This window comes from Corythoichthys intestinalis, chromosome 19 (genome assembly GCF_030265065.1).
Source record: "Corythoichthys intestinalis isolate RoL2023-P3 chromosome 19, ASM3026506v1, whole genome shotgun sequence".
NCBI lineage: Eukaryota > Metazoa > Chordata > Actinopteri > Syngnathiformes > Syngnathidae > Corythoichthys > Corythoichthys intestinalis.
In genome coordinates, this window is record NC_080413.1 from 18,414,936 (window position 1) to 18,436,113 (window position 21,178).

The following is a 21,178-nucleotide window of genomic DNA, read 5'->3' on the forward strand; positions in this document are numbered from 1 at the left end:
GTCAACAGTGACGATAACGAAAATACTCCGTCGCCGAACAATTTTTTCATGACGATGTGATGATGACGAGCTAAAAACGTGGCTTGGAAGACAAGAACATAATGAGACGAATGCCGGTTTTCGTCTGACTAGACGAAAATGTGACATAGTTTTTGTCATATGTTCACAAAGCGTGACATTTTCATATTGTACGTGGAGTACGTCAGCTTGCTTCGTAGCGGGTCATGTCACTCGTGTGGGTTGTGCCGCGACGCTCCCTCAGTCTCCTCACTGAAGATTAGGACGTCTCAAAACTAGGCTGCGACCGGGGTTAGGATGTGTCTCAAGCTAGGCTGTGCCCAACCTTGCTTGTTTGGAAACATGGTAAGATTTGTTTTCTATCTTTGCAAGAGAGAATTTTGCAATGCTGCTTTAGCCTTTAAAGGTCTGTGCAGAGTGATCATTAGATGCTAAATGCAACTTGTCGCGTTAGTGTTAAACGCTCGGACATTTAAAAAAATTTTTTTTTTTTTTTTACATACAGTTCATGTCTTCTAGATAAGCCTGTCGCGATATGCAATAATTCCATTTATCGCACGGTAAATGAACTTAATGTGGTCATTTAACTGCTGCGATTTATAGCCTCGCGTGCACGTGCGTGCGCACACTGCGGCAGACATGCTGTTAAAAATTCGGCTTCCTTGTTACCAACTATGCAATATGCTGTGACGAGGACTCACTGTTTTATGACTTCTGTGTTATGTTCGTTTTAAGGGTGTCAAACGATTAAAATTTTTAATCGAGTTAATTACAGCTTAAAAATTAATTAATCGTAATTCGTACCATGATTAACATTCTGTTAAAGCGATCCATGGATAGAAAGACTTGTAGTTCTTAAAAGATAAATGTCAGTAAAAGTTATAGAAATTTTATATTAAAACCCCTCAATGTTTTCGTTTTAATAAAATTTGTAAAATTTTCAGTCAAAAACTAAACTAGTAGCCCGCCATTGTTGATGCCAATAATTACTTACACGATGCTCATGGGTGCTAAAGCCTATAAATTCAGTCGCACCCAAGCGCCAGCAGAGGGCGACAAAACACCAAAAAACACAAGTAACAAGTGGACATGACACTGTGCTGTCATTTTAATCTGTTTGAGCGGGGCATGTGCGTTAATTGCGTCAAATATTTTAACGTGATTATTTTAAAAAATTAATTACCGCACGTAATGCGATAATTTTGACAGCCCTAGTTTGTTTTATACATTTGAGTTTGAGTGACCATCATTCAATGGAGGAAGGCGGGGCCAAGTGCACTGCCGGCGCACAGCAATGAGCGAGCAGAGTGAGGAAGACGAAAATGGACGGAAAATCTTTTCCAAGCCAAACACCAAAGCCCTGATGTGGGAACATTTTGATTTTAAACCAAATGAAAATGGCGAGGCAACCAAAAAGGATGAACCAGTCTGTAGAATGTGTTTGGAGGTTGTTTCAACAAAAAGGGCCAACAAAACAAATCTACATTCTCATTTGAAACACTATCACCTTCTTTAGTTTTCACTACTTGGTAAGAAAATTGCATCGCAACAAGCAGAGCCTTCCTCGTCACGTCAATCGACAATTACAGAGGTGTTCGCTTGATGTGAGAAACACAAACAAGACCGTGCATAATATCGTTCCCTCACGGAAGGTGTACACTACCATCCAAAGTTTTGAACCGCTTCAGTTCAAAAGTTTGGGGTCGCTTAGACCCCAAACCTTTGAACGGTAGTGTAGTCTGCTACATTACTGAGGAAATGAGACCGTTATACCTTTAATGTTTAATGTGGTTTGATACTTATTGAAGCCAAATTTTTGTGACTGCTACTCAATTACTCTATTTTTCTCTGTTGTAGTTCAAATGCAATTGTTTTGTGTTATTACAACCTTATACCTGTGCCTAAATGCTTACGTTATTGAAGTGCAATTGTATTTTTTCTTGAAAAAGACATTTTATTCATTCCGTGTGTCTGTGCGGTATTAATATTGTTGTCTTTTACTTAAAAGAGGCATGGGCTATTGTTTTTAGTAGTGTTTTTCTTAAAAAGTATTTTTTAATTTAAGAGTAAACATTTATTGTGTTTAAATTGGTGTACTTGATCAATTACCGTATTGGCCCGACTATAAGACCCTGATTATAAGACAACCCCCTCTTTTTCAAGACTCAAGTTTGAAAAACGACTTTTTGAACACCAAATTTTTATACAGAAAATAATGAGAGTACATCCGAAACAAATGATTATAACAATATATTTGAGAGAAAAAGCATGTTATTTTGCCTCATTCAAATCTTAATATCTGAACATTTCAATATGTAAACTAAAGTGCAATCACATTCGTAAATGAATGGCTTCAGGTTTTTGAAATGGAAATAAACCAATCTATTGTGATAAAATAACAAAATTGCAATAACTGCATTAAACTTCAAAGTGATGTCTAACTGTAAGTGTAGTCTTGAAACAAATCTGAATAAGGAAAAACATTGCAATAAAATAATGCAAACTGGTTAGAGTTTTACAGACTGCTTGACAGTAGCTGAGATCTGTCATGACAGAACATCGCTTAAATGATATCTGGCGCCATCTAGCGTCGTGAATGGGTATAATGTCTAGTCCGCGAATATAAGACGACCCCCTCGTTTTCAGTCTTATTTCAATGCAAAAAACACTGTCTTATATTCGGGCCAATACGGTAATACATACTGTATTCTCACTGTGTTATTGTAAACTGGTTTTAAAAAATTGGGGGGGGGGGGGGGGGGGGCGCGCAATAATATCGCATATCGCAATCATTTATGAAATAATTTATCGCCAACTAAAATTTGTTATCGCGACAGGCCTACCTAGGTGGGTTTAACTGAAAATAATGAGACTGCTTTTCCTGCTGAGTGTGTATTATCGTCACCAAGTTTGGACTAACTTTTGAATTTTGCAGACCAAAACATTTTGAGTAACTGTCGACTAAAGCTAGACCAAATTTGTATCAGATGTTGTCGACTAAAACTAGACAAAGACAAACACATTTTGAAATGACTAAAATATGACTAAGGCTACGTTCATACTACAGGTCTTAATGCACGAATCCGATTTTTTTGTGTTTTTCCGACTCGAGTGAGGCATTAACTTGACGGTCTGAACGTGACAAGTCGCATAGAACTGGACCATTTCAAATCCGATCTGGGTCACTTTCGTATATGGTTCAAATCCGATCTGGGCCACATTTTTCCAGACTGTTGCGGCGGTCTGTACTGTCCACTCTCCCAAATCGGATTTCATGCAGCAATTACGTCATCAAATAGCGAGAGAGACAATACCGTAGCGATGCAGCTGTGCGTTATTAGCGCCTAGCTTGCAGTGAACACGGCTTTTGGGGAAGGGCTGGGCTTGACAACAGTCATAAAAAATAAAAATGGGTTGAGGATAAGCCTGAGAATGCTCAGTTTTCTCTCTGCTCCAAGTGAGCAATATTTCAACATTGCCTACACGGCCGAGAGTCGGGGCAAACTGCCCGTATGTGTGTGTGACATGCACGGACAGTGCGTGCATGGTATCGATCCATATAAACTTTGAATATAAGCCTAAACGGGGATTATTTATGTCTGTTATTTGTGTCCTCCTTTTGAAAAGCAAAATATGATATCCCTGGAATGACGGATGACGTGTGTCATTTGTTTTGATGCTTCTGCGCATGAGGGTCTTCTTGCTCAGCGCGTGTCGGACTGCGAATTAGTCCGCATGCGTAATACTTGAACGGCCTCAATGGACAAAGGCAGTCTGAATGGGCACGCCAAAAAAACGGATATGACAAAAAATCGGATTTGTGCATTAAGACCTGTAGAATGAACGTAGCCTAAGACTAATAAGTATTTTCGTCCAAAAGGCTAAGACAAAGACAAAAATTAAGTTTTGTGCAGCACACCTTATGTCTTTCGATATTAATATATGTATGTTTATACGTTCCAAGAAGGTTTTGAATAGGTACTCTTTTGTTGCGTGTTATTTCAGCACCTTGCACTGCATGAGCGCTCTCTGCAGCTCTTCCCTCCACTCCTCTAGCGAGGTGTCCAGGCGATTCCAGTGCGTGTTCATCTCCTTCAGAGCGTTCCGCAGCTCCCACGCCTCCTCGGAGTCGGGCTCCGACTGGAGGAAGGCAGCGCTGCTCAGGTTAATGGACAGGACCTCCGACTTGTTGGTCTCCATCCCCTTCTGTAGCTCCTAAGCACCACACAGGACAAAACAGATTCAGAAAGGAGCGTATGTCCTCCTTAACAGGTTTTTTTGTTTTTGAGCACCCACCCGGAGCTTCTTGATCCTCTGCTGGATGATTTCGATGTCCGTGCTGAGCTCCAGGCCTCGCAGTTGACCCAGTTCTGCCTCGCAGCGACCGAGCCACGCACGCATGGTTTGCAGGTCCGAGATGAGCTGCTGGCATTGTTGCAGGTTCTGCTTGTGTTTGTGCTTGTCACTTAGCGACTGAGCTTGTAGCAGTTGCCAGCGCTCGATCACACCTGAAAAATTTACAGTGGTGTCTTGATTTCTGACAGCTCCTAACTCATAAGTAGGGACACTCGTAAGTCAAGATCCCAATGTGTTTGCAAAAGAGTAAGAGACAAACCTGCATTCTGACCATCAGTGGTGGTCGGGTCGATGAGTCCCGGCAGTTCATCTTCGTCCTCTGTGAGCTCTTCCTCGACTACCCTCACTGCGTCTATGCTGCCGCGACACTCTCCCATCAGACGCATCTACAAAATATTTTTGGAATTGAAGTAAAAAAGCATTCTTCCTCATAGTGTTGAACGTTTTTAGAAAAAAAATCTAATTATGGTTTTACTGAATTATGATTACAATCTGATTTGGGGAGTAACACGTTAAATGTACCTACAGTGGGGAGAACAAGTATTTGATACACTGCTGATTTTGCTGGTTTTCCCACTTGCAAGCCATGTAGAGGTCTGTAATTTGTATCATATGTTCTCTTCAACTGTGAGGGACAGAATCTAATATAAAAATCCAGAAAATCACATTGTATAATTTTTAAATAATAAATTTGTATTTAACTGCATGAAATAAGTATTTGATACATTACCAACTAGTAAACATTTCGGCTCTTAGTTCTTTTTTAAGAACCCCTCCTGTTCTCCACTCATTACCGGAAGTAACTGCACCTGTTTGAGCTTGTTACCTGTATAAAAGACACCTGTTCACATGCTCAAACAAACAAACTCTAACCTCTCCAAAATCGCCAAGACCAAAGAGCTGTGTAAGGACATCAGGGATAAAATATTAGACATGCACAAGGCTGGGATGGGCGTACAGGAAAATAAGCAAGCAGCTTGGTGAGAAGGTAACAACTGTTGGAACGATTATTAGAAAATGGAAGAAGTTTAAGTTGACGGTCAATCTGACTCGTTCTGGGGCTCCATGCAAGATCTCACCTTGTGGGGCATCACTGATCATGAGGAAGGTGAGGGATCAGCCCAGAACTACACGGCAGGACCTGGTCAATGACCTGAAGAGAGCTGGAACCACAGTCTCCAAGAAAACCATCGGAAACACATTACGCCGTCATGGATTAAAATCCTACAGCGCAAGCAAGGTCCCACTGCTGAAGCCAGTGCATGCCCAGACACGTCTGAAGTTTGCCACTGACCATCTGGATGATCCAGAGGAGCAATGGGAGAAGGTCATGTGGTCGGATGAGACCAAAATTGAACTTTTTGGTCTAAACTCAGCTCGTCGTGTTTGGAGGAAAAAGAAGGATGAGTACAACCCCAAGAACACCATCCCAACCGTGAAACATGGAGGAGGAAACATTTTTTGGGGCTGCTTCTCTGCCAAGGGTACAAGACGACTGCACCGTATTGAGGGGAGGATGGATGGGGCTATGTATCGCCAGATCTTGGCTGACAACCTCCTTCCTTCAGTGAGAGCCCTGAAGATGGGTCGTGGCTGGGTCTTCCAGCATGACAACGACCCAAAGCACACAGCCAAGGCAACTAAAGAGTGGCTCCGTAAGAAGCATCTTAAGGTCCTGGAGTGGCCTAGCCAGTCACCAGATCTGAACCCGATAGGAAATCTATGGAGGGAGCTGAAAGTCCGTGTTGCCCGGCAGCAGCCCCGAAACCTGAAGGCTCTGGAGAAGATCTGCATGGAGGAGTTGGCCAAAATCCCTGCTGCAGTGTGTGCAAACCTTGTCAAGGACTACAGGAAACGTTTGGTATCCGTAGTAGCAAACAAAGGTTTCTGTACCAAATATTAAGTTCGATTTTTGTGATGTATCAAATACTTATTTCATGCAATTAAATGCAAATTTATTATTTAAAAATCATACAACGTGATTTTCTGTTTTTTTGTATTAGATTCTGTCCATCACAGTTAAAGAGAACTTATGATACAAATTACAGACCTCTGCATGCTTTGCAAGTGGGAAAACCAGCAAAATCAGCAGTGTATCAAATACTTGTTCTCCCCACTATACTTGAGTAATCAGCAGTGTATCAAATACTTGTTCTCCCCACTATACTTGAGTAACTTGGGAAAAATGTACTTCTATAAAAGTAGTACTACCACGCCATACTTTATACTGTACATGATACTTTTTACATTTATTCTGCTTTAGATTTATTTAAATTTGCCAGAGATGCTCACAGTGGCTCTATCAGTTTCACCAATGAGATGTAGCAACAGTAATAGCATGACTCCATTATACCAATCAGTCTAAAGTGCAGATTTCAAACTTTCTTCCAGATTTCGTTTGGCACTGATAGACAAACTGGAAATATGATAGTTGTAATTTGAGGGTAAAAAATGTTTATCCGTGAATGACTGCACACTAGAGGGCACTCATACTCTTGGGATAGGACAGCTGGAGTAAAATTTGATGATTTTAGTGTATTTTATGACCTATTATAGTCAAGCAATAGGTTATAGTGTAATAATAACAGTTCATTTGGATGACGTTGTGCTGAGTAAAATATACCAAGCAACAAACCCAGATATTAGGGCTGTCAAAATTATCGCGTTATTTGGCGGTAATTAATTTTTTAAATTAATCACATTAAAATATTTGACGTGTTTAACGCACATGCCCCGCTTCAACAGATTAAAATGACAGCACAGTGTAATGTCCACTTGCTACTTGTGTTTTTTGGTGTTTTGTCGCCCTCTGCTGGCGCTTGGGTCCAACTGATTTTATGGGTTTCAGCACCATGCGTGAGCATTGTGTAATTATTGACATCAACAATGGCGAGCTACTAGTTTATTTTTTGATTACAACATTTTACAAATTTTATTAAAACGAAAACATTGAGATTTTAAAATAATATTTCTATAACTTGTACTTACATCTTTTAAGAACTACAAGTCTTTCAATCCATGGATCACTTTAAGAGAATGTTAATAATGTTAATGCCATCTTGTTTATTGTTATAATAAACAAATACAATACTTATGTACCGTATGTTGAATGTATATATCTGTCTTGTGTCTTATCTTTCCATTCCAACAATAATTTACAGAAAAAATATGGCATATTTTAGAGATGGTCTGAATTGCGATTAATTACGATTAATTAATCTTTAAACTGTAATTAACTCTCTCTCTCTCTCTCTCTCTCTCTCTCTCTCTCTCTCTCTCTCTCTCTCTTTATATATATATATAAATCTTTTTTAATGGCAGAATCAACTGTTTCTCACATTGAACACTGAAATCATGAATATATAATCACGTTAACACACATAATGCAGTGTCTGCTGTGTCTACCAAAACAAACCGACATTTCGACAAACTTGTAATTTGTTTATTATTTAGAGATACAGTACTAGAATTTGAACATACCATAATTAAAAAACGATGTTTTTGTCTGATTACATTGTTTGTTTGTTTTTTTTCAAATAAATCAGACCTTATCAGCAGTTACTCACTATTTCAGAATTTCTCAGCGAATACTTTGTTACTTGTACTTGAGTAAATGTTTTCGACGACAACTTTCACTTTAACTTGAATAATATTTTGAAGTACCGCTATTCTTATTTGAGTACAATTTACCTACAACCACCTCTGCTGATGCTTCGATTTTGATATGAGGTAAGGTTCTCTTCATAGCCAGCTTCAGCGCAAAATTAACAATGTAGATATTTACAAACATGGCATAAAATGACATCATACTGTCAAAACGTTACAAGCTATGACTACGTAAGAGAACTAAAATGTCTGTGTGAGGCAGTCCTTTGAAGTTTTTTTTTTTAAAAAGTGGTTCCATAAAGCAACAAATGACGCTGGATGTCATTTATAAATATTATGTAACAATGCGTTAACGAGGTAATAGCAGCTCCTGGGTGAGTCCGGAGCCAATAAATAGAATCCTGGCTCACAGTACTGTACTTTTTACAGTACTTCCTCTTCCGTTTTTTCCGGGACGGTTGAGGAGTTTAAAACGTATGCCATTGTATTTCTGGATGACTTTTTAGCCCTTGAAAAAAAATATATATGGCTGAAAACACTCAGGTGACTTGAAGTTCTGCTCTGCGACCCCCAATTTGGCCAGATTTCAAAATTGTCCAATATGCATGTGTGATCATTGGAAAGCTTAAAATCTCAGTTTTCTGGGGGGAGAACATTTTTGAACAGGAGGGCACTTTTTTTTTTTTTTTTTTTTTAATGTTTTTTAAACAGCAAAACCCAATCTGGAGGTGAGAGCACGCGAGAGCAGAATTACAGACACCATGATTTTAACTAGGGTTGTTCCGATCATGTTTTTTTGCTCCCGATCCGATCCCGATCGTTTTAGTTTGAGTATCTGCCGATCCCAACATTTCCCGATCCGATTGCTTTTTTTTTGCTCCCGATTCAATTCCAATCATTCCCGATAATTTTTCCCGATCGTATACATTTTGGCAATGCATTAAGAAAAAAATGAATAAAACTCGGACGAATATATACATTCAACATACAGTACATAAGTACTGTATTTGTTTATTATGACAATAAATCCTCAAGATGGCATTTACATTATTAACATTCTTTCTGTGAGAGGGATCGACGGATAGAAAGTCTTGTAATTCTTAAAGGATAAATGTGACTTTGTATATTGTGATTAAATATTGCCATCTAGTGTATTTGTTGAGCTTTCAGTAAATGATACTGCAGCCATTTAACTTCTGCCCAAATGCATGATGGGAAGTACAACCATGACTGTGCGTAGTGGCACCAATTGATATATCTTCTCTGCGTTGAGAAATAACATATGGTGATAAGAAAAAGATCAACTACTACCTTTCTTCCCCACATTGTTTCCCACAGTATTTTTAATTGTAGAGAGGGGGATTTTAAGGCTTTAGCGACATAAAAAATGGCTCCAAAGGCTGTCAAAATCCTCTCTACTATTTATACGCTGCCTTTTAGCGCTATCTATAGGTATAACAGCATCTTTATAGATTGAATGAGACAATGCGTGAGTGGGTCGTGCGGCGCATGCGTTAATAACGTAACGTGATTAATTTTTAAAAGATTAATTACCGCCGTTAACGGATTAAATTTGATAGCCCTACGTTAAGCCAAAACTACTCTGGATGAGTGTAAGACATTTTGTCTGCAACGTTAAATACAATTAGAAAACGTTTTAAATAAAAAATATATATATATTAAAAAAAGGCATGTCCGATATTTTTTTGCCGATTCCGATACTTTGAAAATGACGTGATCGGACCCGATCGATCGGCATCATCTTTAATTACTTACCTTCTTTTTATGGCTGGGTTAAAACAAAAGCAGTAGTGCAGTGTCTGTAAACGGGGGTCTCCAGGGTAAAACGGACTAATTAAAAATAGGTCGGGGGCTTAATGCGCCATGAAACTGCTATGGCAGCATATAAACATATTGTTCTATCAAACACAACAGTCCTTTTGGCTTGAAATACAGCAGATTTGAAGAGCAGTGTAAGAGCAGAAACTGCTTTTTCAGCCTTGTCTGTGTTTTCCACCATATATATTTGTATGCACTTTTGCCTTTTGCTCACACCCTCAAGGTTTTATCATTGAAAATTTGAAGGCTAATTTGTCAAACCAGTGACTTACATAGCCCATGTATGTTGAATCAGCTTCAGGGCTGGAGCGGCTAACGGCATCCTCTCTGGCCTGCAGCTGGTAACGTGATGCGTCCAGAGCTTGGTCCAGTTGTCTGAGGCTAGCCTCTAGCTGTCCTGGATCGCCTACACATAAAACACAAGAAGCTGAAAACATGAAGAAAAAAAAAATCCCTACCTGAGCATGCATGTTGATGACAGCTTGGATGCATGCATTAGTCTGAATGGGCATGTTAAATGGATATGATGTGTGGTCCTTCAAAATACAATGGATTCATCTCAGCATGCTTATCTACATTATTGTGGCTTGCAGCTGCCGTGCTGCCGCCCCCTGATGGGCTCTTGTTAGAAAAGCTTTTTTTTTTTTTTAGTATGGAGTTACTGGCATGCACCAGGACTCATGCTGTGACATTCCTGATAAACTGCGGTTCCTACCAGAGGACGATTTCAATGTGCTCTCAGTCAGTTTTATATAGGCCTCGGGACTCTCGGGAATAACTACGTCTGAAGAGGAGAAACAAAACATCCAGCTTTCATAAAGTGGGTACCAGAGAACCGTGCTGCTATAACAAATCTTTCCAATTGGGGGACTCAATCCATATTTTTTTTACTTTCTGTACTTGTATGTATGCCTTGACGTTTATTATTTCTGGAGCTAGAACAATGCCATTAAAAATTGAATTTGACATGTTAGATAGAACAACAACAAGATTTGAACAGAAAATTATTTCAAAATGGAAACACAGGAAGTTGAAAGCACAATAGAGATCGCTTTAATTCAGTCTTTTAAGTAGGAGTGGGAACCTTTTGGTACCTCATGATACGATACGATTTGCGATACAAAGCCCTACAAAAAACTAATAAACGGAAAAAGAAGCTTTTGCTGTGAATTGGAATGAGTTTATCACTAGTAGACGTCCAATCAATTTGAACTGGGAGGATGGCAGCGAATGAACATTCGTTCATTCGCTGCCATTCCTCCCACTTCAAACGGATTGAACGTCTATGGCCGTCAGTGGCAGCCAATGCCAGGCAATGAGTAATTTTGGGCCATTTAAGGTCATTTACCTGTTGATTTTCAGTTACTTCCTGTTGACTTTGGGGTATTTTATGGGTCACTTGCTGTTAATTTTGCGTTACAGAACAGGAAGTGACCTGGGAATCACCCGAATGAATAGGCAGTGACTCAAACTCAACAGGAAATGACCTGTAAATGCCCTAAAATGAAAAGCAAGTGACCTTTACATGCCCCGAAAATCGGACCGAATGACTGTGAAGGCTCTGGTTTTGAATGAACAAACGTTCCCAGTCTAAATGGATTGGGCGTCAAGCACCGTCAATGGCAGCCTTTTTTTTTTTTTTTTTAAATTGACACCTTTTTAAAACGATATCTCGATTCTTGACAGGAGCATATCGATAACCTTTTGGGATACAAAGTATCATGATGTATCACTTTTTCGATATTTTGTCACACCCCTACTTTTAAGAATATCATATGTATTTTAACCCAGCCAAAAAAGTAGTATAATAAATGCTGAACCACAGCGACCTCTACTGCAAGATGTGGTAAATACACAACACACTGACCTGACAGCACTGCAGTCGTCGTCCTCAAATATTCCTCGTCTTCCTCTTGTCCTCTGCTCCTCCCTCTATGGTGGCGTCCCTCTGGACTGTCCAGACCACGACTCAGATCGTAGTCATGGTCCCACTCCAACGGGATGGAGTCCACGCTGGCCGGAGTGTCCCGACCAGAACGTTCACCTCGAATGAGGGTGGCGGCTCCTGATGTCGAACGACTAGAGTTGCGAGGAGGCATGGAGTCGCACCACTGCAGCTTGGAGAGGTCAGCGCCGTCCTCCACGTCGGAACCATCTAGCTCATCGTCCACCAACTGGGAGATGAGGAAAAAAAAAACGTTAGATGCTTTCTGATATTAATGAACACTGCTGATATTCCACTACACTGTTGGCCAAATGTATTGGCACCCCTGCAATTCTGTCAGATGATGCTCAATTTCTCCCAGAAAATAATTGCAATTACAAATGCTTTGGTAGTAATATCTTCATTTATTTTGCTTGCAATGAAAAAACACAAAATGATTTAATTTTCCTCACCCATTCACATTTTACACAAAACTCCAAAAATAGGCCGGACAAAAGTATTGGCACCATTTGAAAAATCATGTGATGCTTCGCTAATTTGTGTAATTAACAGCACCTGTAACTTACCTGTGACACATAACAGGTGGTGACAAAAACGAAATCACACTTGCAGCCACTTAAAGTGGATTAAAGTTGTCAACCTTTGCCCTGCGTCCTTGTGTGTACCACATTGAGCATGGAGAAAAGAAAGGAGACCAAAGAACTGTCTGAGGACTTGAGAAGCAAAATTGTGAGGAAGCATGGGCAATCTCAAGGCTAAAAGTCCATCTTCAAAGACCTGAATGCGCCTGTGTCTAGTGTGCGCAGTGTTATCAATGAGTGGAAAGCCCATGGCACTGTGGCTAACCTCCCTAGATGTTGACGGAAAAGGAAAAATTGACGAGAGATTTCAACGAAAGATTGTGCTGATGGTGGAGAACCTCGACTAACATCCAAACAAGTTCAAACTGTCCTCCTGTCCGAGGGTACAACATTGTCAACCCGTACTATCCGTTAGTGTCTGAATGAAAAGGGACTTTATGGTAGGATACCCAGGAAGACCCAACTTCTGACCCAGAAACATAAAAAAGCCAGGCTGAAGTTTGCCAAAACTTACCTGAGAAAGGCAAAAACGTTTTTGGAAGAATGTTCTCTGGTCAGATGAGACAAAAGTAAAGCTTTTTGGGAAAAGGCATCAGAGTTTATAGGAAAAAAAACAAGGCCTTCAAATAAAAGAACACCGTCCCCACAGTCAAACATGGCGGAGGTTCCCTGATGTTTTAGGGTTGCTTTGCTCCCTCTGGCACTTGACTGCTTCACCGTGTGGATGGCATTATGAAGTCTGAAGACTACCAACAAATTTTTCAGCATAACGTAGGGCCCAGTGAAACTAATTTATTGATACCGGAAGCGGTTGTTCGCAGTTATTCGCAGTTATTTTGTATTAGGATGAGGGTGCCAATACTTTTGTCTGGCCCATTTTTGGTGTTTCGTGTAAAATGATAATGATTTTTTTTTTTTCCCTTCTCGTTCGGGTTTTTTCATTGCAAGCAAAATAAATGAAGGTATTACTCCTAAAACATTTGTAATTGCAATCATTTTCTGGGAGAAATTTATTATCTGACAGAATTGCATACGTGCCAATAATTTTGGCCAGCAGTGTATGTGTGCTTAGTGTACTTACAGGTAAACGTGTAAGCTTCTTGTAGTATCTGTTAACACGTCCAAACACCTCTTGGTAGTATCTCTGCAGCTCCTCCAGCTCTTCTTCGATCACCGCAGCATCCAAGGGTTCGCTTTTTTCGATCAGAGAGTCTCCCTGTCTGAACACTAGCTCAATCTTGCCCATGTTCAAGTTGATCTCCTGCTGGAACGCCTATGTAAACAAGAGAAGATTACCATCAAAGCTTAAAAAACAAATATGCGTTTTCTGTAGGACTACCTTCAGTTGTTTAATCTTGGCCTGAACGTCACACTCGGAAAAGTGCTCGATGTTGGTAAGTTGCAGGTCCATTTCTGTCAACCACACCAGGATACTGTCCCGAGCTGTTTCAAACTCCTCCCTTTGGTTGATGAAGTGCTACGGGACCACAAGCAGACTTGCACATTAGCTAAAAACATGGCTGTGAAAAAATGTATATTACCGTAATTTTCCCGACTATAAGTCACTACTTTTTTCCTCTCATTTTGAATCCTGCGGCTCATAGTCCAGTTCGGTTTATTTGTTGATTTATTTGGGTTAATAGGTAACATTTTATTTGACAGCTGCTTCTTAAGACGGCCATAATCATGATATGACACTGTCACGGGCGTAATCGAATGCTTATGAAGTAGAGATGTCTCGATCGATCGGCATCCCGATCAATCGGGTCCTATCACGTCATTTTCAAAGTATCGGAATCGGCAAAAAAATATCGGGCATGCCTTTTTTAAATATATATATATACAATTTCTTTTTTTTTAATTAAATCATTTTCTTTTTGTATTTAACGTTACAGACATAATATGTTACACCAATCCAGAGTCTTTAGTTTAGGCTTAAGATAGGGTTATGAAATTTATCCCGATAACGGTGGTAATTAATTTTTTAAAAAAATGTATCACGTTAAAAGATTTAATGCAATTAATGCATGCGCTGCACAACCCACTCTCGCATTGTCGCGCACAATCTGTAATGGCACCGTTTTACCTATATAGAGAGCTAAAAGGCAGTGTAAAATGAGTAGAGTGAATTTTGGCTGCCTTAGGAGCCTTTTTTTAATTGGCTAAAGCCTTACAATCCCACTCCATACGATTAGAAAAATCGTGGGAAGCAATGTGGGAAAGCAAGGTAGAAATTGATCTTCTTCTAAACACCCTATGTTATTTCCCAACGCAGAGAAGATATATCTATTGGTAGCACTACGCACAGTCATGGTTGCTAAAGGCGTGTTACATCCACCTATCATGCATTTGAGCATGGCCACAGTATCATTTACTGAAAGCTCAACAAATACACTAGATGGCAATATTTAGTCACAATATACAAAGTCACAAGTCTTTCTATCTGTGGATCCCTCTCACAGAAAGAATGTTAATAATGTAAATGCCATCTTGAGGATTTATTGTCATAATAAACAAATACAGTACTTATGTACTGGATGTTGAATGTATATATTCGTCCGAGTTTTATTCATTTTTTTCTTAATGCATTGCCAAAATGTATATGATCGGGAAAAATTATCGAGAATGATTGGAATTGAATCGGGAGCAAAAAAAAAGCAATCGGATCAGGAAATATCGGGATCGGATCAGTAGCAAAAAAACATGATCTGAACAACCCTATTATGAAGTGTCATCCCACAAATTGTGTCACTCCATTTATAAACATTTATTAATAAACTCCATTTAATGTCCAGCTCGGATCTTTTATATTCATTCAAAAGTGAGATGATTTGACGGATGACACAAAATCATATCCGTCATAAGCATTTATTAATGCTCATGACAGTGCCATGTCATAATTATGATGGTCTCATGACACATTATTGTGCCACTGTCAAATAAAGTGTTATCAAATACCAGTAATTGAAGAAATAATGAGCATAGAACATCAATTTTGATTGATGGCTATTTACATCTGTAGCGCTGCAATGCATGCTAGGAGGCAAGTTGGACGACAACAGTTTTAACAGCAGATGGCAGCAGAGGTTGACTGTCTCCCTGAAGGGAGCAGAGATGGGCAAATGAAGCTTCATGAAGCAATGAAGCTTTGTAGCCAATTGGTTCAGAGCTTCGTGATGGTATATTTGGTCTTATGACAGTCTTATGATACAGTTCTCAAATGAAGTGTTGCCAGTTAATATATTTTGGTGTAAATGGTCCATAACAGTCCAGTACAGCTTATTTATGAAAAAATTCCGTTTTTGTGTCAAATTTGGTGGGTGGCGGCTTATAGTCCGAAAATTACGATTACCATTCGTCATTACCTTGAGGCGCCGTAGAATGGCGCCCACCCTCTTCTGCAAGTTGTCCCACCTCCTGTTCCCATCATGCACCATTTCCCGGAGACAGCAGGAAGCGTCGGTGCGGTTCTCGCGGGCCAGGCGGCGGTACTGTTTGTTGATCAGCTCCAGCTGGGTCAGACACTCTTGCACTTGCCGCTGGAAGGCCTGCAGACAAAATGGGGGTGTATTAGTTTCCCTTTTGAATCTTATTTTCTCTTTTCTGACTTAGCATGATAAGTGTATTTTTTGCTTTGTAGCCAAAGCTCAGTCGCAAACATGACAGATGGCAGAAGACCAGGTCAGAAAGCTAGTGCTGGTGTGCACGTTCACTGTGAAGGACTGCAGCAGCTGAGCTGACCAGCTCAGACGAGTTTTGTAACATGAGCCTGCAATGTTTCCAGTATGCTGAACTGGCTTTACAGTGTTTTATGAACATGCAGAAAAGTCTGACTTCAGACACGCCTAACTATCAGAACTAAACATGTGCCAATTACCGGTTCCAAGGCATACCGTGGTATGAAAACGCTGAGGTTTTAAAACCGCAAAAATTTTCCATCATACCGTCCCTAAGGTATTAGCTATTTTTTATGTCCCCAAAATGCGTGGAGAAATCCCCTCTCTTGCAGCTGTAAGGCTCAATCTTCCCCCACTGCTCAGTGTCAGTGAGTCAGTTGTGCTACACGATGGCTGGAGAAGGTGAAACTCCTGAACTTTTTCCCCCATCAATACTTTGGCTACAGAAAAATTACAAATGGCCGCGGCTTAGAGGAGAAGCGCCAACCGGCATGTAAAACATGATGTCATGCTGAGGGTGCAATAGGTCCAATATGATTTTCGCATTTATACAAAATGTTAGTAAACACTTAATGAACGTTTCCCACCAGCTGCGAGAGTTAACTCCAGCATGTTTAGCGTGTCTAGCGATGGTAAAAAGTGTGTTTTTTTCTCTGGCAACTGTCTGTCTGTGTTGAGAAAGAGAGTGTGTGTATCATGTAAACATGATACAAGTCATACGCACGTGCTTTTTATGGAAAATATATATATTTTTTAATTCTACTGGTCAAAACTGTGGCCGTGGGCTTAGGTGAGATATTATTGAGAATATTTTGTTTTTTTATTTTAACTGAACTTTATACTTATGTTCCAATTTGCCAATATGTTTTGAAAAATAAAAATCCTGCTCAATGGAAAAGGTTTAAAAAAAAAAAAAAAAATTTTTTTTAAATTTCAAAGTAACACATTTTAGAGCTGTGATTGCAATACCGTGATACTGTGAAACCGTGATATTTTGGCTTAAGGTTATCATACTGAGAGAATATCATATCGGCACATGCCTAATCAGAACCTTGTTAAATTTTAGCACGCAAGTTAGTAGCTCATAAATGGAAAACCGTCTAACTCAAGTTACTATCAATCCTCGAGCCAACTTTTGCACATTTCATGAGATCATGCAGATAGCCCACCTCAAATTTTTTGAGTTCCTCTTTAGCAACAGTGTAGAGGACCCCAGAAGAGTTGGGCATTGCTGCTGTTCTCTCTGAAGTCTTCAACCACTCCTCAAAGCGTGAGTAATCGTCCAAAAATTTCTGCCACAACCTCCAAGTTTCCTCAATCCTGTGCAAAAACACCCATCATCACATTGGTCAGCTTCAACAACAACAGGATTGCTATATTTCTGTGATGACTACTTCAAGACACAGACTTGAGCCTTCTCTCCATGGACATCGCGCAGATGTTCCTCCAGCGTCGGTCCAGGCCTCTGGTGGCCTGCTGGATGGAGTCACACTCGGTCTCAGTGGAGCACGCGTCACAGTCGTGCAGCAGCACCTCACAAAGGTTTAACACGGACGCTACGCCTGTGCTGTGCCTCTCTATGTCCTTTTGCAGCTCCTAAAAAAAAGTGCTTGTTCACGCTCATTTCTGCACACAGCTGAAAATTCTAGCATAGAAAAAAACTTTAAAATATTGAATTTTAAAACGTTACTTCCAAATCAAGACAGGGATTTTACCTGCTGCTGGTTGAGCTTCCGATGGATCTCTTGCTCGTCACACGTGTCGTAGACGATGGGTCTGGACAGTTCAGTCTCGATGTGAGATAACCACGAGCGCAGGCTGCTCATGTTTTTCTCCAAATGCTGCACAGCCACCAGGGTCTCCCGTAACTTCTTCACCCTGACAGAGGAAGAATTTCATTATATTCAATGAACCCAACATGCATGTTTTGGGAATGTGAGAGGAAGCCAGAGTACATTATGTTAATATGAAATTCGTCTGTTTGATCACACTTAACTAAGCACTTTTTCCACATAATACAATGAGGCCAAACTGCAGAAAATTCATAGCAAGACACCAATCCACAATGTGTGCAACTATCAGCCTAACATGACAATCAACACCTTAACCTATAAAACAAGTAATCAATCGCCATAACCCTGTTCACCTACAACTCAGCACTTGTGTGCAAACCTACAGTAAAACTTGATGCAAACAGTACCAGAGAACTTACTTTTTTCGTAATTTAGTAACATCAGTTGACAAAATGGAATCAAAATTCCTTTCATTCCAAGGCAGGCGCATGCTCAATTTGATCCTGAAACAAGGGGGTAGAGGTTTGCATTGGGACGGTAGGGACGTAACACTACCAAATTTTCAGGATGCTCAAATTGTCCCCATCAACCTTTAAGCAACCTTATTTGCATTATATAACGACTTCACTGGCTGAATATGTCAGTCCATTTTTTCCCTCAGACACACGTTTGATTGGCTGATGACTTCAACACCCCCCCCCCCCACACACACACACACACACAGCTCTGACAGAAATAAAAGATGTCGACAACATACCGCCCCTATCGAAGAGGAGGGATATTAGAAGTTTTTTTTCGGCCAGCAGTAGCAGCCGCCACTGTAAGTAATGTAAAAAGACGTCAATGTTGTGGAGGTGGGGAACACACCACTTATTTTGCTACTGTAAGGTCGACCTGCATCAGAGTTAACATAACATTAAACTGTCTGACTTTGCCAACCATGTAAAGCAGCCCAAAGGAGCTTTCAGTTTTTCCTTGGGTTCGGCTGTGCTTGTGGACAAAAGCAGTAGTGTTTTATCTGGAGGACAGCTCCATTTTTATTTACTTTTTTTCAGTTATATTTATTTTATTTAGACACACAAATTTTTATTTTTTGCATTCCTGGATAGTTAACAGGTTATTAACAAGTTTTAATCATTGTGTATATTAATGGCGAAAAAACACAGACAAGCAGTTTCTGCTCTTGCACTCCTCTTTGAAAGAAACTGCTGTATTTTAATCCAAAACAACTGTTGTGTTTGATAGAACAATATGTCTATATGCTGCCATAGCAAATTCATGGCGCATTAAGCCCTAGAACTATTTTTAATTTGTCCGTTTTACCCTGGAAACCCCCATTTACAGACGTCGCGCAACCGCTTTTGTTTCAACCCAGCCATAAAACGAAGGTATTATATTTATAATTCATTATGTCATTTTTAGCTTAGAATCACGAATTGATGTCTAATATTTAGTTAAAAAACGACTTTAAAAAATGATTCACTCGCATATTTTAAACTTTTAAACAAATTACGTCACAATGAAAAAAATGGTGTTTGTAAAAAAGTCACAGATATCTACCTCATAACTATAGCTTAATTGTATTTTTTTGTTACTGTCACATTTTCTTCGATATGTTAGATAAATAATCGATCCAAACAAAGACAAATTGAAAAAACTTTAAAAGGGTAAATATATGAAAAAGAAAATCTCAAACACTCCTTGATGTCTGCCATTTCTGCATCGCGACCCTTGTTTTATTACACCGTTTCACCCATTATATCCCCAAAAAATCAAGCTGTGGCCATTAACAGCTGTGTCTTGACACTCAGTGATACATGCTACATGGGAGTTTTCGGATCGAAACAAGGTAAGTACACAATAATTTCTCATTAAAGTTATGGCGTCTGTAATTCTACTCACGCGTGCTCTCACCTCCAGATAGGGTTTTGCTGTTTAAAAAAAAAATCTTTTATGGATTCCCTCCTGTTCAAAATTCTTCTTCCCCCAGAAAATTGAAATTTTAAGCTTTCCAATGATGTATCACACATGTATATTGGACAATTTTGAAATTTGGCAAAATTGGGGGTCTAAGAGCGGAACTTCAAGTCACCTGAGTGTTTTCCGCCTAATATAATTTAACTTGCTAATAAAACCCACACATTTATTCTGGAAGTTTTCAAAATGTTTCTTTAGTAGTTTTTGAAAACAAAGGTTTAAATCAAACGGTGTATCACCTGACCCAACTCGTATGAAAGTTGGTAAAAGTCAATACAGGTTTATTCTGCATTGATCGTTTAGCCTATCAACTAATTAGGTTCATATTTGTGAGAAATGTAGCCCTGACTAGGAGTGGGAACCTTTTGGTACCTCACGATACGATACGGTTTGCGATACAAAGCTCACGATAACGATCTGACAATATGGTGATACAACGATTATCGATAAATTGGTCAGGAAATCATTCTAGGATATTCTAAAAACAATAAACAGAAAAACAAGCTTCTGCTGTGAATTGGAATGAGTTTATCACTAGTAGACGTCCAATCCGTTTGAACGTCTATGGCCGTCAGTAGCAGCCAATGCCAGGCAATGAGGTAATTTTGGGCCATTTAAGGTCATTTACCTTTTGATTTTCAGTTACTTCCTGTTGATTTTGGGGTATTTTATAGGTCACTTCCTGTTCATTTTGTGTTAGAGACATGGGAATCACCCAAAAGAATAGGCAGTGACTCAAAGTCAACTGGAAATGACCTGGAAATGCCCTAAACAAGATTTTGGTAGCAACTAAAGATGTCCCGATCGATCGGGATCACGTCATTTTCAAAGTATCGGAATTGGCAAAAAAATATCGGACATTCCTTTTTTAAATTTTTTTTTTTTTTTTTTTAATTAAATCGTTTTCTAATTGTATTTAACGTTACAGACAAAATGTCTTACACTCATCCAGAGTCTTTAGTTTTGGCTTAAAGTAGGGCTATCAAATTTATCACGGTAATGGCGGTAATTAATCTTTTAAAAATCACATTAAAATATTTAACGCATGCGCTGCACGACTCACTCACGCATTGTCGCGTTCAATCTATAATGGCGCCGTTTTACCTATATATAGAGCTAAAAGGCAGCATAAAATGAGTAGAGTGAATTTTGGCAGTCTTTGGAGCCTTTTTTTAGTTTGCTAAAGCCTTAAAATCCCTCTCTCAACAATGAGAAATATCGTGGGAAGCAATGAGGGGAAGAAAGGTAGTAGTTGATCATTTTCTTAACACCCTATGTTATTTCCCAACGCAGAGAAGATATATCAATTGGTGCCACTACGCACAGTCATGGTTCTACTTCCCATCATGCATTTGGGCAGAACAGTTAAATGGCTATGTGACGGCC

At 39.6% G+C, this 21,178-nt stretch overlaps 1 protein-coding gene across 10 annotated transcripts in view; it reads right to left on the reverse strand.

Annotated features, from left to right (window-relative positions):
- syne1a (spectrin repeat containing, nuclear envelope 1a) overlaps nucleotides 1–21,178 on the reverse strand; it is a 273,050-nt gene that overhangs the window by 13,417 nt on the left and 238,455 nt on the right. For 9 of the 10 annotated variants that reach the window (XM_057822040.1, XM_057822039.1, XM_057822043.1 and 6 more), the window contains 12 exons: nucleotides 17,738–17,900; nucleotides 17,431–17,618; nucleotides 17,192–17,342; nucleotides 15,711–15,893; nucleotides 13,685–13,822; nucleotides 13,427–13,618; nucleotides 11,687–11,993; nucleotides 10,535–10,603; nucleotides 10,092–10,225; nucleotides 4,634–4,760; nucleotides 4,315–4,526; nucleotides 4,027–4,233 (listed from right to left, as the gene is read on the reverse strand). In XM_057822040.1, the coding sequence (XP_057678023.1) occupies nucleotides 4,027–4,233; nucleotides 4,315–4,526; nucleotides 4,634–4,760; nucleotides 10,092–10,225; nucleotides 10,535–10,603; nucleotides 11,687–11,993; nucleotides 13,427–13,618; nucleotides 13,685–13,822; nucleotides 15,711–15,893; nucleotides 17,192–17,342; nucleotides 17,431–17,618; nucleotides 17,738–17,900 (2,071 nt within the window). The remainder of the gene's footprint in view (nucleotides 1–4,026; nucleotides 4,234–4,314; nucleotides 4,527–4,633; nucleotides 4,761–10,091; nucleotides 10,226–10,534; nucleotides 10,604–11,686; nucleotides 11,994–13,426; nucleotides 13,619–13,684; nucleotides 13,823–15,710; nucleotides 15,894–17,191; nucleotides 17,343–17,430; nucleotides 17,619–17,737; nucleotides 17,901–21,178) is intronic. The other variant, XM_057822046.1, reaches the window with a different exon arrangement.